The following is a 17,144-nucleotide window of genomic DNA, read 5'->3' as shown; positions in this document are numbered from 1 at the left end:
AGCTGTACAGCAAGAGAACATCAGGGGTAAGTTATGTTCCAAAGTTATCCAAACTTATTTAGTAGTAAACAAGCTCATCTTTTCACAGTAAAACATCCGTAGAAATTATTTTAAAATTAAAAACTGAAAGTTCATCCCGTTAAGCGTTTCTTTAATCAACAAGGTTTTGATTAAGAATTTTCTGCCTGATCCTTTATAGGACTTGTTTTCTGAAAATCCATCCATCCATTATTTAACACGCTTTCATCCCTGCAGGGTTTGAAAGAGGGCTGCAACCCATCTCCAGTGGTCAATGGGTGAGAGGCAAGGTGTTTTCTGAAGATATCATATTAATTTAGGCTTATATTTAACTGAAGCAAACTTGAAGAGTTTGCAAAGAGAAAAAATTGATTGTGAATTACTTTGTGTCAAGTTGTTTTCTCTATCTGGTTCTACTAGCTACAGAATCACAGGGTGTGTTCTTCCTATGTTGAACAGGACATTACTCAACAAAGCCTGTGATTACCTTACCTTTTAATTGCCTGGTTGGAATCAAATTAGCACCTGAAGTGTGATGAATGGAATGAATCTGCTGGTTAGATTTCCCCACTGGTTGCTCTTCTATCTAAACACTTTGCTCTGATAAAGGCTCTAAATAATTTCCATTTGGAATGATCTAACGCAGAACTCTGGGACGGCATGGACACAGTGGACTCTGAGCATGAATGAAATGCAAAGTCATTCAAATACAACACTGCTGCATGGTTTGAAAATACAACAGATAGCAGAGAGACATAAATTAAATGATAAATAAAAGTGCTACTTAAGCAACATCTAGGACTCTTACTCCATTTTCTTTTATTAATCAATTACTGTTCCATCTTAATTAGAGTCTACTATTTCCTTAACAAAACACATTATAAATATAACAAGAAGATCATTTCATAAACCAGAAGCTTTCATTGGTTCTGCCAGTCTACAAGTACTGTTAGTAATGTTTAGCTTTGGCCCACTAGCAACCACATTACTTTGTCTCTATAACAAGAAAATACCAACCACCATTCTGAAAAATGGTTTTGGCCCAAATAATAAACAGAAGTAAGAAACACCAACCTTCACATATTAATCAGCTCACTTACTCAATGCATTGAACAAAAAGAACTCGGTTACTTTACGTAAGCTTTTAGTGTGCTGGATCAGTGTAGAAACCAGAAAAGTGACATTTCAACATGTGAAGGTGGCCATGGGTGAATTTCCAGAAGATGATAACCCCTCCAACCTGTGGCCCACAGATACCCACTGACACCACCAAGGAAGCAACCAGGAAATAGTCATTTCAGGCAAAAATTCCTCAAGCTGACTCCTTGGAAAACACAATTTAAAAAACTGTACTCCTTACTGATATCTGATATGCATCACAGCTCCAGTATTGTTAGACTAATAAAGACAAAGTTAAATGTTCTACCTGTAGGTGAAGTAATTGTGTCAGAGAGTTCTCAATAGAGAGCCATACAGATCAGCAAACTAACTTAACTGCAAAAAGATCCAAGTGACAGGCAAGAGGCAGACCAGAGAGAGAACCAAGGCGAAGGTTTCTGATAGGTCAGCTATTTAAATCAATGGTCAGACAAGGGATGTGAAGACAGCTGTGATTATATGGAGACTGTTGAGTGGGATAAATATAGAAGCCCCACTGATCTCCCAACCAAAGACCACCACAGTCCAACAACACCCACACATGCCCCTTTGTGTGTGTGTCCATTAGACTGCAGTAAGTGCTATGTACAGTGGACAACATCAACAACACAAGCTGGCTGACAGGGTTTAAAGGTTTCTAAAGGAGAACTTCCAGTACAGATGTTGGGGTGGTATAATCTCCATATCTACCACATTCCAAGAAGAAACAACACCTTAAAGCTGCAGTATGTAACTTTTATAAAAATGTTGATTTTTTTTTTTTACATTCATGATAAAATTCTCACTATGTTGTGACAGTATAATATGAGACAGTTACTCTGAAAAGAAAAAAAAATTCAAGCTGCTCCTGCTATTATTGCAGTCTACAGCCAGGCACTGCTCCCGGTCAAAAGCAACCCATCAGAGCCAGGAGGAAGGTATGAATGCTGTCAATCAAACTCATGTTTGCGCTGTTCAATCCGCTAATGGCAGAGAAACAACTTACTAAAAACTTAAAACTTTTTATCTGCCGTCATCGGTGGCAAATGCCTGAGCATTCACAGCAGGCTCTACTAATGGGGAGAAGCTGTAGCAAAGCAGACAGAAAGGGGAAGGGTATGAGCAGCATGTACATAAGAATGACTGACAGTCCTAAGGACCCTCATCCTGGCTTTGATTGGTTGTTTCTGACTTAGCGGTGCATTTCTACAGTTAGCAACGGGAGCACTGAAGGTAGAGGAGCAGATTATCTTTCTCATACTATACTGTTATAACATTGTGACAGTTTTAACAAATATGTAAAAACATATCTCATATAAAACCATTACATACTCCAACTTCAAGGCAGCCTTCTCCATTTATGGCCACTTCTGCCACAAGATGGCAGCAGAAGGACAGCCAATGAGGCTTCTGTGGCTTTAAGTACTTGAGATCACCCTAAGTTTTGATCAGTTTCATAGTCATTGCCATGATAATTAAGGGAAGTCACAACCCAACAGAGATGGTGAGTAATTAATGCAGCGGGGCCCAAAAACTCCAGCCACTCAATACTGCAACAGGAAGTAAAGTGGGTGGAGTTCAAAGGAGTAGAATGAAGAGCAAAGCAGCCTTTACCCTCAGGCAGTTCAATGCTAATCCTACTAGAAGTGGGTTCATGTCTGAAAATATGCCATTTTTTTACTGAGAAAGTTGTAGCAGAAAGTACATGTTGAGAATCCACACAACTTTGCTTTTGTGGATTCTCATATTATGTTGTGAAGTCTGAACGCAGACTTCACAACAAGTCTGGATTCAGTGCTAGTTTTTATTTCTTTTTGGTGGTTTGGTGACTCGACTGTAAGTTCTGCACAATAATTCCAATGTACCTGGATAGAGCATGTGTATAATCAACAAAGAGATTCTAGATATTAAACTATTTCTACTCCTCAGGGAAAAAAAACAACACAAAGCAGCAGATGGTGAATGCATAATTTATAGGAGGAAAAATGAAGAGCTTTTCAGTGATTTCAACCTGACCTTAAAGTCACAGTTTGTAACTTTTTAAAAAAAATTATGTTTTTTTACATATTTGTTAAACCATGACAGTATGTTATGAGACAGATAATCTGTGAAAAGATCGAGCTCTTCCACCTCCTCCATGAGGTGTTATCGCCATCTGAATTAATGCACCACTACTGGTCAAAAACTACCAATCACAGCCAGGAGGTGTGTCTTAGAACAGTCAATCAACCTCATGTATGTGTCCTAATGGCCTACTAGTAGTAATCTGCCTTACTAAAACATGAGAAGCTACAAATGTCTCATCACTCTGTTTGTCAGACATGTGTCAACGCCCTTCCTTCTGAGGAAGTTGTGACTCAAAGAGATCCAAAGTCTCCAAACTTGGGATCAGCAAATATTGATCCTAAGGAACTTCACCCCAATTTGCAAACTGATTTGAACATGGCTGCATGAATGTGTTGGTTGGTTGGGTCAATATGCACTGTAGTGTAACAGCACTTTCAGTAGTCAATATTAACTGACCCATTTACAGTTTGGTGGGATGGAGTAGTAGACATCTAGCCAACCAAATAGCCACAAACATCCAGTTACAAGACTAGTGACCACCATTTGTTCTTGCTCTCCAACAGGAGAAGGTCCCCTAATCACTGCATAACACAGGATAACCGGAAGATTTGAGACCGTGCCTTGGTATATAAAGGTGCTAATTCACTAGACCGTCTCTAACCCAGCCACACTCATTAGGACATCCAGCTCTGCCTGGCTGTGCTCAGATTTTCATATGTATTTCAGAGGCAGTACTAGCAGAACTGAGCAGTGTAAGGCTCTGAAGCAATTTGATTGCCAGCAGACCGCATTGATTTATTGCCATGATTTACATCACTGAAAACTTCAAACGACGATATAGATTAGCTGTGGACTGCAGACATGCTGTCTGCTATCAGGGAGCTGCTCAGTACAGAACACATGCGTTAAGTTTGGCAGGAGATTGGCTGTGAATTAGCAGCACTGCTAGCAGCTTGTCACTTTGAAGAACGGACACCAATAAAGAAGAGAGTAACGGTGAAGCTGTGGTCAGCTTTGTCATGGAGCTGCATTTTTACGACAAAAGTGTGAAACACTGAAACTATATTAGGTTGTGATGTTAATTTTATTTTTCCTTTGGATTTAAAAAAAAAAAGTTCATATATTTATTGGTTTATATCTTTTGACTGAATCGCTTAAATCCAAAAGGTTGCGCATTTAAAAAAATAAAGTGCCAGACTGTAATTATATTTATATGTATAGTCAAATAATCAGCTGATTATCATTATTATTGGGCCAGAAATTAATTTCTATAAGACAAAATGACATATCTGAGTTGCAGTCCATCAGAACCACAACCTCCAGGTTCTCCATAGATGAGTATTAATGCAAACATCAGCAGAGAGTTGACCACAGTTGCTGTGCGCTCACATCCTGCCCACAATAGTGAGGAATAGAGCATATAATGGAGAAGCTCACTACCTGCGGTAGAACTGAACAGCACATTGACCGGTTAGAGTGTGACCTGACAGTGGAAAAGCACCTTAAGAGGCTATGAAGGTAGCGAAAACCATTTAAGAAGGAATTAGGATTAAGAGCCTATTGAGGTTGGGTTAACCCTCTTGTATCATAAATTAGAAGTATCAGATGCCAAAGATCCTCTTAATGTAACAGCATAAGCTTCACACCACTTAGAATGGTCAGCCTCAGAGACTTTCTCCTAAATGCAGCTAATCAAAGAGACCTGACAACAAGGACCAACTAGGTTGGGAGTTTTGACAGTGTGCATGGATGTGTGTCAACTTATCACCAAGGAGGAAAGATATCAGCAATGTCTAAGAGTATTTTTGCTATACTTATGTCCCGAAAGTGTCACAGGACTATTCCCTAATATGAAATGTATAAATCTACAATAAGAAATGTTTTTATAGGTGGACTTTACACCAAATTCAAATTCAAATTCAAAAAGCAATGTGTCAAATTCCGTGAGGCATTGCTTGGGGGTCTGAGACGTTAGGTAGGATGTTCAACTTCAAGTCAGTGAGATGAAAGAGAGCACATAGTTTATCCATAAAATAATTTCCTTGTCTAGGAAAGAGACATTGCTAAACCCAAAAAGACCAACAGTTCTATGGTCTACAAAAAGAACAGAGGACAGGCTGACAGCCATGAAGAGCACTGTAGTTTGTGATGCAGAAAAACTGTCTATTTGCACTGTGGTGGAGGTTTCTGTGCAGAGAAAGGAAAATGTTGCCACATCGTCACTTTTGGTATTAAAATAACCCATGAAGTTAGGATTGTAAAAGCAGGACAGACTATTTAATCTAAACTTTTAAAGAGGAAAAATTATTCTTCAACTTTTACAATTTCAATTTAGCAGAGAAATCTTTGCACTTGTCAGAACTAAAACTTTGCAAACAAAATCCTTGTGGGTTCTCATTCATCCTTCTATGCATCCCTGACATTGGCTTACAGGAGTAACAAATAAAGGAGGGAAACTCAGACATTTCTCCAGCTTTATGTTGGGCATCCCAGAGCTTTCCCAGGGCAAAAGGGATATTTTACCATTCCAACACATTCAGGGTCTGCCACAACATGTCTCCTCAATAGGATACCCCAGAAACCGCAAAAGAGATTATTCATATGACCAAAAAACCTGAATGTGTGTATATATTGTACATGTAATGTGCATATATATATATATATATATAAAAACTGGGACCTGAGTCCGAATTTTGTACAAACAACAAAGCTAGTATGATAGTATGACAATAAAAAGTCCTTGAATCCTTCTCAAGCCCAGCCACCTAGACCAGTGGTCCCCAAACTACGGCCCGCCTCCACATTTGCTCCAGCCCCCTGAACAATACCAGAGAGCATTCAGATTTTTTTTCATATACCGTATTTTTCGGACAATAAGCCACTACTTTGTTTCCTAAGCTTTGAACCATGCGACTTATAGTCCAGTGCGGCTTATATGTGGATTTTTCTTCACCCACCAGGGGGCTCTTTAGCAGAAAGTGAATCAATGGAAGTCAAAATTGGAAATAAAAGAAGAAAGTGCCCATTAAAACGGAATAAGGTTTTAATAGGGAATGGAAATTTGAGAATGTTGTTGATCAGTTAAATAGCATTGAGGGGAAAAAGGAGATTTTTCATTTTTTTAAATAATACTGGGATCATTATGAGAATTTGAGGTATAGATATTAGGATCCAGTAGATGGCAGTAGTGCAACAATAATGGATGCAAGCTGCTGTTGAAATCTAAAGAAGAAGAAGAAGAAGAAGAAGAAGGCGGCACCCAGTTTCATTTAGCTCATGCTAGTAGCAACACGAAGGATCAGCACTTTTATTGTTACAGTTACCGTTCAGAAACTACCGTAATCAGTTCAGTTAAATCTAAACTTGGCAACTTTTTCTTTTTCCAACTGTAATAAATGCGATATGCAATTGACATTTTATGACTCAAATGTTGAGTGTCCGCCCCCCTCTGCTGCTGCTGCTGCATCATTGTGGAAAACCTAGAGCGGCAGAGATATCTGCGGCTTATACGTGTATGTTTACTGGTTTTTTTTTTTAAAAACTTTGGGGGTGCGGCTTATAGTCCGGAAAATACGTTATTTTCCGGATTATGCGATCTGTTATTTCCTGGATTTTTTCTCAGAAGAACCCAGAGAGGGTTATGTGGTTATTATTTATTTCATTAATAGTGTTATTATTTATTTCCTGACTTTTGTTCTGTGAAGAACCCAGAGAGGGTTATTTGATTGTGCTTTCTGGAAAACAATAAATTTTTACATTTAGGCACTCCTGCAATCATCACACTTTTTCTGTTACAAACTGACTCTGGTCCCCCACCAAGGAAGGGAAAAGTTATGTGGCCCTCACAGGAAAAAGTTTGGGGACCCCTGACCTAGACCCATAGCAATTTCATAAAGTCAACAGATTCTGCTGTTTACAACTTACAAACATGTAATCTTTGTGTGAGTTTTGACTGAATTGTTATAACTACGAGGCTAACGTTGGTCCTAATCCAGTTTTAATTATAAATTTTATAAAATTTAGACAGACAGACAGACAGACAGACAGACAGACAGACAGACAGACAGACAGATAGACAGATAGACAGATAGATAGATAGATAGATAGATAGATAGATAGATAGATAGATAGATAAAAGGCCGAAAAAGTCCAGTGAATCTTAAAGATAGACATTAGTTCTGGAGACAGATGTGTACTGCATAGAAAACAAAATGATCCTTTTAGTAAACCACATTCCCACACATTAAGCTGTTTCCCCTCCTCCATTTCCTGCATCCACAGAACTTCATTACACTTCCCTAAGAAGAAAATGTCAGATGGACGGGGTCAGGAAGTGGCCTATTTGTTCCAGAGCAGATTCCACAAATACCAGAAAGCAATGCAAAAGGAGGGGACTGCTCTCCAGCAGCTTCCGTTAAACCTGTTAAGTCAAGTAAACATGGCCTCTTACTTTTAATATCTCTTCTAACTTTATTCCTGCTGTAAGTTTCACATAATTAAGAAGCAAAAGCCCCTCCTCTGCAAGACCCTGATCAGGCTCATCTTGTGTGTAACAGAGGGAGTGACGGCATGTTAAACTCCAAGCAGCAAAGGAAGACACTAGTTTTCATTCATGACAAATGTAACTTGTGGGATTTCACTTTTACTTGAAAACTGCTTCAATACAAATTTCAATCAATAGCTAAATAAAATATGTAGGTACCCACACACCCTGTATGTACATGAACATCAGGATAGGCTGGTGGTGTGTGGCAGTGGTACTATGGTACAACCCAGGACTATGGCATGTTTAACAGTCAAAAGTGTAGGGAAATGTGCTTTACATGCATTATTATAGGATTTATATAATAAAAGATACTTCTGCTGAAACTAAAGCAAAATTAATGATTGCTTCTCCTCCATTACCCTCTTATTTTACCATCCGCAACAGTACTGTATCTACTATGGATCATTCCTTTCCAGTTTCAAAGAACCTCTCTTCCTCAGGAAGTTTGAAACCTGGCTAACTGAACTTGTAAATAGCCTACATGTGGAAAGACTGCGATATGAATTTTCTAGGATATGGAATCCAGTATTGGAACATGTGAATGAGCAACGATGCTCCCTTTACTCAACCACCTTACTTAAGTAGCAACCAGATAAGATGGACTGCAAATAACACAGTTGTGAACTCTGCCCCAGCCTTTAATCTATGTATTCATTAGTTATTTTATTATCATTTTATAATTTATTTGCTTGTGTAATATTGGGAATATGTTGTTTGAATTTGTCATGCTGTTGTGATATAAATTTACTTGAAAATCTTCATAAATCAAGTGTTCAAAAATAAAAGTTTGTTTTGTTTGTACAAGTCCACAACACTGGGAGACTTACTGCCAAGCCTTAAGAGTTCAATAAAGGAATTATTTTCAGTTCAAAGTAGCTTAAACCAAAATGTCTGTTATATAAAAAAAACACAGATTTGTGGTAATATGTTGACTACTTAGTAATCTACACATCAATTAAGACACCTCAACACATAAGCACACAAGAACTGATTCAGTTCAACTTAAATCCATGACAAAAAGAAAGGTAAAACAAATTGTTTTAATCAACTTAATGTCTGTAATAAACCCTGTGGCCAGGAAAAACCTTTAGTGTAGCCCAGCTCGAGCTAATAATAAGCCTCTGATTGTCTTATTGTTCAGTCAGGTTTAATGCTTTGTTAGGAATATCCTGTACAAACACGTCACAGCTGAGAAGAATAGCAGGATCCTGTCTGTGGGCTATATTCATGTCTGTGTGGACAGACACCATCCTGCTGGAAGTTTATAGTGATCAGGCAAAAGGTTGGTGTGTTGAAAACAGTTCCAATTTATTTCATTACAGAAAAATAATACTTTGATGTCCCTGCAAAGGTTTTTACTAAGGAGCTGTCAGGTCAAAATTAGATTTTTTTTTCTTCCACAGGAGAAAAAAAAAACATTTTCTTATATAGGGTGTTTTTATACACCTTTTCAAAACTGAATCATTACTGTTAGCTTCTCCTTATTTAAAATCGTATTCTAATGCCATCTGTTATAAAAAGGAATCTATTGTTTTTTACATATGCAGGACAAAAAACAAAGTAAAACCTCCTTTATCCAAATGTTTTGTGTTCCAGGACTCTGAGCTTGTATCATGTTTGACTGAATCAGTCGAGTCATTCTGGAGTGATTTTGTCTCAAGTCTAGTTGCAACTTATAATTCCTCACACACTAAACAGAAACAGAATTTCTGATAACAAAAAGATATGAAAATTTTATCACGTTGTTAAATAAAAAATGTAAAGAATGGTTGTGGCACTGCTGTCATTTGATCACAACGAACAACAAAGTAGTCCTCAGTGTGCTGTGTGGAAATCATTAGAGTTGAGCCTCATATGACACAAAGCGAGTCTTGTCCTCAGTCAGAGTGGAATATTTCCACAGAACAAACTGGGAACAAATACTTGCTCAGTGTATCAATGCACCAAGAGCACAATATGGATTGCACAGTCATCCTGAACAGAATAGGGGGCTAGTGCTTTAGCGTCAGTCAGAATAATTTTAAATAATCAATCTTCTTCTTTAAATAATGACAAGAAATAAACACCATCCTCCTGGAAAATATTTATCTACTCAAAAGCATGTATGTTAATCTACATTAAGGGTTTTCTTTGTTCTCAGTGTGACGTCCATAATTTGATCAAGTCCATCCCATCTGACCAGGGAGGATGAACATGGGAGAAATATCCATACAGGTGAGAAGGCAATCATGGCTCTACTAAGCTTTAGCTTTCCATTCCAGAGTTGGTGCTGCTCATGGTGGCAGCATATTTCAGTAGCTCTGCTACATCAGTTCTGATTTGTTTTTGGGGTTTTTTTGTAAACATATGTTCATCATTTTTTTTGGTTGCATCATTTTATGTTTGGATGCTGTGCAGCTGGAAGGATTTATGCTGTTGCTATTTTAGTTCTTGTTGTTATATCATTCTTATTACATTTTGATTTATTGAGCAAGATATGCTGAATGTAGAAGGAATAACTGTGCTTCCCAGATAAAACAGATGTTCTCTATGTTTAGACAAGTCAGTTTTAGCTACTACGATGTTCCTGGCTAAATGATATAGATCACTTTAAATCAATTCATTAATGACCTATCCAGCCTCACACACTCCTGACCCCAGCATTGCTATTTACAGCATACTGACTCTGCTGCTGGACAGATGAGCTTGTTGCTTTGTGCTTCCATCGTTAGCTGATCCAAGGGGCTACACATAGGGGAGGAAGGGACATTTTGGGACAATGTCTTTGTAAATAAACGACTATAAGAGTTAACTCAGGTAATCTGCTCATGGACTAACTGGTAAAGCTTCAGTACATAACTTTTATTTTTTTTTAATGTTTTTTTTTTTTTTTACATATTTGTTAAAACTGTCACTATGTTGTGACAGTATGAGACACAAACTACTCCACTTAAACGAGTAGACTACTTTGAGGTTGAAATGAGGTGGAAAGAAAAAGTAGTTAAAGATAACATATATGTGATAGAAGGAAATGTAGAAGCACTGCTAGGCAGAAAAACAAGCTTTTAATAACATACTTAATACAGGAGAAAAAGTGAACACAGTAAGGCAAACAGTCAGGTTTGACAAGCTCGTTAAAGAGTACTCACTAGTTATCAAAGGACTTGGAGAGATTAAAGGTCAAAACCACAAGGTTACAGTCGATGAAAAACTCCAGCCTGTAGCACAGGGTTTAAGGAGGATGGCTTATCCCATGTTAGAAGCTGTAAATCAGGAGCTAGCTAAGATGCTTGAACCAAGTATAATAGAAGAAGTGAATGAAAGATCAGAATAGGTTTTTAACATCTAACAAAGACGCAAAAGAAGTGAGGCCATGCAGAGACCTTAGGGAAGTTAATAGAGCAGTGATCAGAGAAAGACATCTATAAGCCATAATTACCAACTGTGTAGCATCTTACCGGCAGTACATGGAGCAGAAGTGTTTTGCTAAAAGATGCATAGAAGGGATTTTGGCAGAGCGATTTATCCACAGAATTGAGATCACTGACGGCATTCATCATACAAAGAGGCTGCTGCCACTTCAAAAAGTCTTTCAGAGATTTGAAAACAGAGGTTTAACCCTTAACAGACACAAGCACATCTTTGGATTGCAACAGATTGAGACACTCGGACATGTAATTACAGACACAGGAATTAAACCAGACCAGAGAAAGGTCAAAGATATCTACAAAGGGCCTAGACCTGAAATTCTTACAAAACTATGCAAACTTATCAGAACCATTGATAGCCATGTTTGTCCTTTCCTTGTTTGTGGATGAGTGAAACACAATTATCATTTTAAGTAATTAAACAAGCATTGGTGAGTGAGCCATGCCTGGCCTACTTCAACTGTTGTCATTAGTGATGCTGGTCCAGCAGGATTAGGAGCAGTTTTGCTACAGACCCAATCAGATGGACAGAAGAATCCAGCAGCTTATGCAAGCCGTTCATTGACCCCAAAATAACTCTATATTGTCAGAACATGAGGCTTTAGGATGCGCATGGGCTGTGGAATATTTTAGACCTTATTTGTGGGAGGGCATGCTTACTCTGCAAACTAACCATAAACTCCTCAAATACATGTTCAACCCAGAGAAGGTTACACTGTCACCACCATGAATACAGAGACTTGATTTGAGGCTACAACCTTATGATTATAAGATAGAACAGATAGTTGTAAAGTCCAATGTAGCAGATTCACTTTCACAACTTTATTTACCAGAGACAGAGAACAATGAGTATGTAGAAATAAGTGGACAGAGTGCTGGCAGTGGCGATGCATGAAGTACAAGCCATGAAACTTGAGGACATGAAACAGTAAATGACAGAGGACAACACAAAGAAACAATTAAAGACAATCGGGGTGACAGGAAAATGGCCAAACCTACTTCCATCAGAGCCACAGCCTTATAACAGATGTGCTGGGGAGTTTAAAACATATGGTGGACCAGTGCTGAGAGGACACAGGATAGTGCTACCAAGAGCAATGGTGAAGCAAGCAAGCATTGGACATCAGAGTATCACCGTATTATCCAAAGAGCAATGGGAAAATTGAGGTTTCACAGATACTTCAGAACATCCAAGGGCACAGGGAAGAAATGGCAGGAGGAACTTCCAAAAATACTGGTGACTTACCTTCCAATTAACCAGACCAGGAACGAGACAAGAAAACAGACATGGTGACCGAAAGAGTATTGGAACACGAGTTAAAACATAAGCATAAAATGAACGAAAGGACTGTTTATTTACACAGCAAACAGATGTAATGTGCTAATTTTATGTGAAACTGAATTCAGGGTTATTATCTATAAGCCATAATTATCAAAATTACAAGAAAACAAGACCTTAAATATTGCAAGATGTGTGTCATCAATGAATAAGTTTCTCTTCCTGAAATGAGTGACAAAAGAAATTATATTCTAATTGTAAACTTATTCTTCAGATGTACCAGTAGACCCTGTTCTAAGAGAATTGGGAAACAATGTTTCTTTGGCTTTACTTTGCTAAAGTATTGCATTCCCTTGCAATAAATTAGCAAATACATCATGGTCTATTTCATGTACAGTCACAAATGTCCATTTATAATTGCACATATGTACACATTTAAAGAGCCTCAGAGAAAACGTGTTTATACATTCTTAACTTTTTGTTGCAAAACAATTATTGAAAATCAATCTATTAATGCATGTTCATGTTTGTTGGAAGGCTGAGATGTGACTGTACATGAAAACGGACCTTTGTTAACCAGACTACCAATACAAAAAAGACACAGTCAAAACTGTCAGATGAACTGCCGGAGAAAATAACTCAAAAACAGTCATGTAATAGTCATGTAGTCATGAATGTAGTTTTTCTTACTTTCCTTCTTAAGGAAAGTTTCTGTTTATGTCTCAGATGGAATGGAAAGAGATGGAAAGCCCATGTTTAACCTGTTTTGCTTTTGAATTTTGCATATAGGTTTGTGGTGCATTTGTATCATTAAAAAAAGATACAAAACTTCAGATATGTTACTAATGAGATATTAACATACATGGAAAAAACTTATATTGTAGCAGAAAGATTTTCAGTATTCTCAATGCCTCATGAACTGACCAGTACATTATTGTGAGAGATCGCAAAATCTCGCAAGAGAAAAAAAAATTCCCCAGGTTCTCTAGGGGGCTCCATACTGTTCAGCACACATACACTTATACAAACAGCCCAGGAAGCTAACAATTCACACTTTTAACATTAATTAAATGTTAATTAATGTTAATGTTCATTCATACATAGAACTACTTAATGAAGCTCAAAGTGTGCAGCCTCTCTCACAGCAGAGAAGAGTTCAGTGGTTGACCTCTGCCGAGATGGATAAGATAGATTTCACATGTAAGTATCAGCCGATCTCCCAAAGTTAAGGAAACTGGGGCCCATTTATCGGCTAGCTGGTTTATCTGTGCACCGCTAAAGAATGCTCCAATGGGTCCGCATCTCTTTAGACCCCCTGTTGTGGCTCTCAGAGCTGTGGTCAAAACTTATTAAAATTTAGCAAAATTTTATAACACGTAAATATCAGAAATAAATGTTAGCCTTTTCAGTTTTTTTGCATTATAGTGTTAGGAATACTTTTCTATTAATTATTTTTTTCTCTTCAGGCGGCAAACCACACTATATTATATTCTTTAAGTTTTGAAAGAAAATTTTAACTGTCCTTTTAATGACTTTTTTATGATTTTCTTTATTAACCAATCTCAAAAGAAAAAGAAAATGTGTTTGCCAATATAAAACGTCCTAAAAATTTACTATAATACAAAATAATCTTTATAACTCAAGCCACGCATCAGTTAAATGAAACAGCTGGACTGAAGGCAACAATAGTTTCAGTTAAATGGTTGCTAACTCCTGGTCCAATATCTGATCTGAAGTCATTCTTCCAGTCACAAGCTCATAGGTTCAAATCTCAGTATCTCTTTCCCTGTGGACTTTCAACGATGCTCCGGTAAATTTATCTGTTACTAACTAGTCAAGCTGACAAACTAGAGCATTCTGAAGAGCCCAAACATCTAGCTAGAACAGCTAAATGTTGTCTTCCTCTGCATTAGCATTAGCTCCCAGGTTAGTAGTTACAGAAGGAGAGGTCTTTTAGTTTCTTTTTGCTGAAATGGACTAAATGTCTTCCAAAAGTCTTTTTATGTTCAAAGTAGAACAACAGTTAAATACTTTGAACTGTATGATGGTGTCTGTTGAAAACGATGCATTCAATGAACAACCCAAACGTTTTGTTTTTTTTTAAAGCAAGGTAACTTACATGCTTCAGTAGTACCTGTATTTTTAAACAGGAATATTAATTATATTAATAATTTAATATCACTTTGCTATTCATTGAAAGCTAAATCTATTCCTTCCCTCAACAGACGTTCTGAGCAGGAGAATAGAACTACAGTGCATAGAATGGAACAGGTGATGCACAATGTCTCAACAACATTGTCTAATGCTTTCACAATGTAATATCATGTTGTAATGTTGTCAAGTTTCTCTCTAGATGTAGTAAAAGAAAGCTGCTTACATGTCGGGCCTCTCTGCGCAAACCCTCGATGTTCCTCAGCCAGCAGCGGCTCAGCTCGCTCAACTCCAGGATGGGCTGGACCTTCAGCCTCACTGTGTCTCCTGACTGACGGATCATCTCAACTATCTCGTCACGGCTCTTGTTCTCTACATTCCGGCCGTTTATCTCCACTAGCCTGTCGCCAGGTACAAGTCCAAGCGCCAAGTCCTTAGTGCCAGCACCAGGCTCGGCAAAGTGGACCACGCGCCTGTAGACCCCTCCATCAGGGCTGCAATCTAGCATAGTGGTACGGCGTAAAGAGAACCCAAAGTCACCAGTGTTGCGTCTCTGCAGCTCCAGCTCCCGTGTTTCTGGGGCACTTGGTGCAACCACAGTAGGCAGCTGCAAGGGTGCGGGAAAAATCTTATCAACCAGTTCAGGGATGAAAACTTTTTTGGTGTCTGCCACCTCTGGTTGAACTCTTTGGCTGTGCTTGCGAAGCATGTTGAACACTTTGCTTTCGACCTGCGGTGATGGAGCAGCAGAGTTCTGTCCAGAAGGTGTGGAGCCCTCTGACGGGCTCTCTTCCTTGCTCCTCTGGGAGAAGGAGAAACGTTTCATCATCTGCCCCATCTGTGAGGAGTTCTGCTTGGCAAGAGAACCAAAGTGAGCCACACGGTCCCGTACAGAGCTGCGATGTCCGTCCTGACCTCCTCCTTCTCCTTTCAAGTCATCAGTGGAGCTGGCCACACTGATCTGATCGTCCAAGGCCATGCTGCTTCGGTTGCTGAACTCATCCGACTCGATATCGGTGAGGGACAGCTCATTGGTGCTGGCCACTTTGATAGGAATGGGGTTGGAGATCTCCACTTTGTTCTTAGACTCCCGCTTAGCCTCCCTCTTAAGATTGAAAAAACCACGCCTCATGCTCATCTCCTCCAGGCTGCGCAGCTCTGCTGCAGACATTCTCTCCTTCTTCTCTTTCTTCTCTTTCCTGCTCCCTTCCTTCTCCTTGTCTTTCTTTATCAAATTAAACATGGTAACTATCTAAATCTCCCTACACAGGTTGAGTCATGAGTCAGAAGTCTTGTTTCCAAAAGAAAAAAAAATCCCCTGGAAAGGGAGACAGGAGAAAAGTGTTAGAAACTACTATAAAACACTGACAACAAATGAATTTATTCACTCATTAAATATTAAGCATACTTTATTGTTTATAAATATGTGTAGAAATCAGGGATGTAATGGTACTAAAAATAAAGCCATAATTCGCTACACAGCTGGGATTTAATGTCACAGTTTGGCAAGTTTCAAACAAGAGAAACAAAAATGTAGAAATATGTTTTTTTCTTTAATCAAAATGTTCACATTTTCTTTTCTTTTTGAAGTTTTTTGTTTGGCTCTAGTGGGATTTATTTGAAAATGCTAAGACAGGAAAGTAGGTAAAAAGAGAGAGGGAAGACATGCGGCAAAGGTCACCAGGTCAGGAATCGAACCTGTAACGGCCGCGTTATAGACATGTGATGCTTAAATTTTGCTTGATGTCCTTAAATTCAATGTGTGTGTTTTGTTGATCTCGATAACCACCTCCAGTTGCAAAATCCTCAAGTCAGACGTAGTCTGTAGAATTTTGTCAATATCCTCCATGTCAACAAGAGACTCCTTGGCACCTTGTTCAGCATGGAAGTAGAAAAATAGTGTAGTGTAGTTCATACTCCACTAAAGTAAAAAGTAAAACTCCCACAATCCTTAGATCTGAAGTAATCCAGTTATGAGGGTAGACAATGTAAGACTAACTATAAAAAGTGAGAATACTGAATAGCTTTAACAGACAAAAACTATCAAATGAGGATGTGAGAGAACAGGATAAGCTGTTCCTCTTTCAGCCAACAAGCCAATAATCCCACAAGCTCTTGAACCAATGTGTTGCCATAAAGCTTAGGTTTGCTCCATCTTTCTTACTGCAGCATCTCAGATGAATGAGAAACATTTATGTTCCCAAATAACAGAAGTTAATGATGGTTACCGAGTCCTTCCTGCTATACTTTGGTGGAGCTTTTCAAGGTTGTGTGGCGAATCGCAGGATTCTGCACTTTGATTCCAGCCATAAAAGTTCTGTATGTGCACAGGTTATAAAAAAGGCTGTTTGCTCGGTACACCTACCTGTAAACTCAAATCATTCTACAATAGCACCACTAGGCCTGTCACGATAACAAATTTTGCTGAGTGATTAATTGTCTAAAAAATTATTGCGATAAACGATGATATTGTTTCAAGACCTTTTGACACTGATTTAATGGAAATGACTAATAATGCATGTGATTTCCTGCCATAGAT

The 17,144-nt window shown here is 38.4% G+C and overlaps 1 protein-coding gene across 8 annotated transcripts in view; it reads right to left on the bottom strand.

Annotated features, from left to right (window-relative positions):
* Positions 1–17,144, bottom strand: part of LOC103152801 (unconventional myosin-XVIIIa-like) — a 46,239-nt gene that overhangs the window by 24,627 nt on the left and 4,468 nt on the right. For all 8 annotated transcript variants that reach the window (XM_016661427.1, XM_016661428.1, XM_016661425.1 and 5 more), the window contains exon 2: positions 14,832–15,923. In XM_016661427.1, coding sequence (XP_016516913.1) covers positions 14,832–15,848 — 1,017 coding nt within the window. In that variant the 5' untranslated portion in view covers positions 15,849–15,923. The remainder of the gene's footprint in view (positions 1–14,831; positions 15,924–17,144) is intronic.

The sequence above is a fragment of the Poecilia formosa genome, unplaced genomic scaffold (assembly GCF_000485575.1).
Source record: "Poecilia formosa unplaced genomic scaffold, Poecilia_formosa-5.1.2 Scaffold328, whole genome shotgun sequence".
Lineage (NCBI taxonomy): Eukaryota > Metazoa > Chordata > Actinopteri > Cyprinodontiformes > Poeciliidae > Poecilia > Poecilia formosa.
This window is presented reverse-complemented; position numbering and strand designations above follow the sequence as displayed.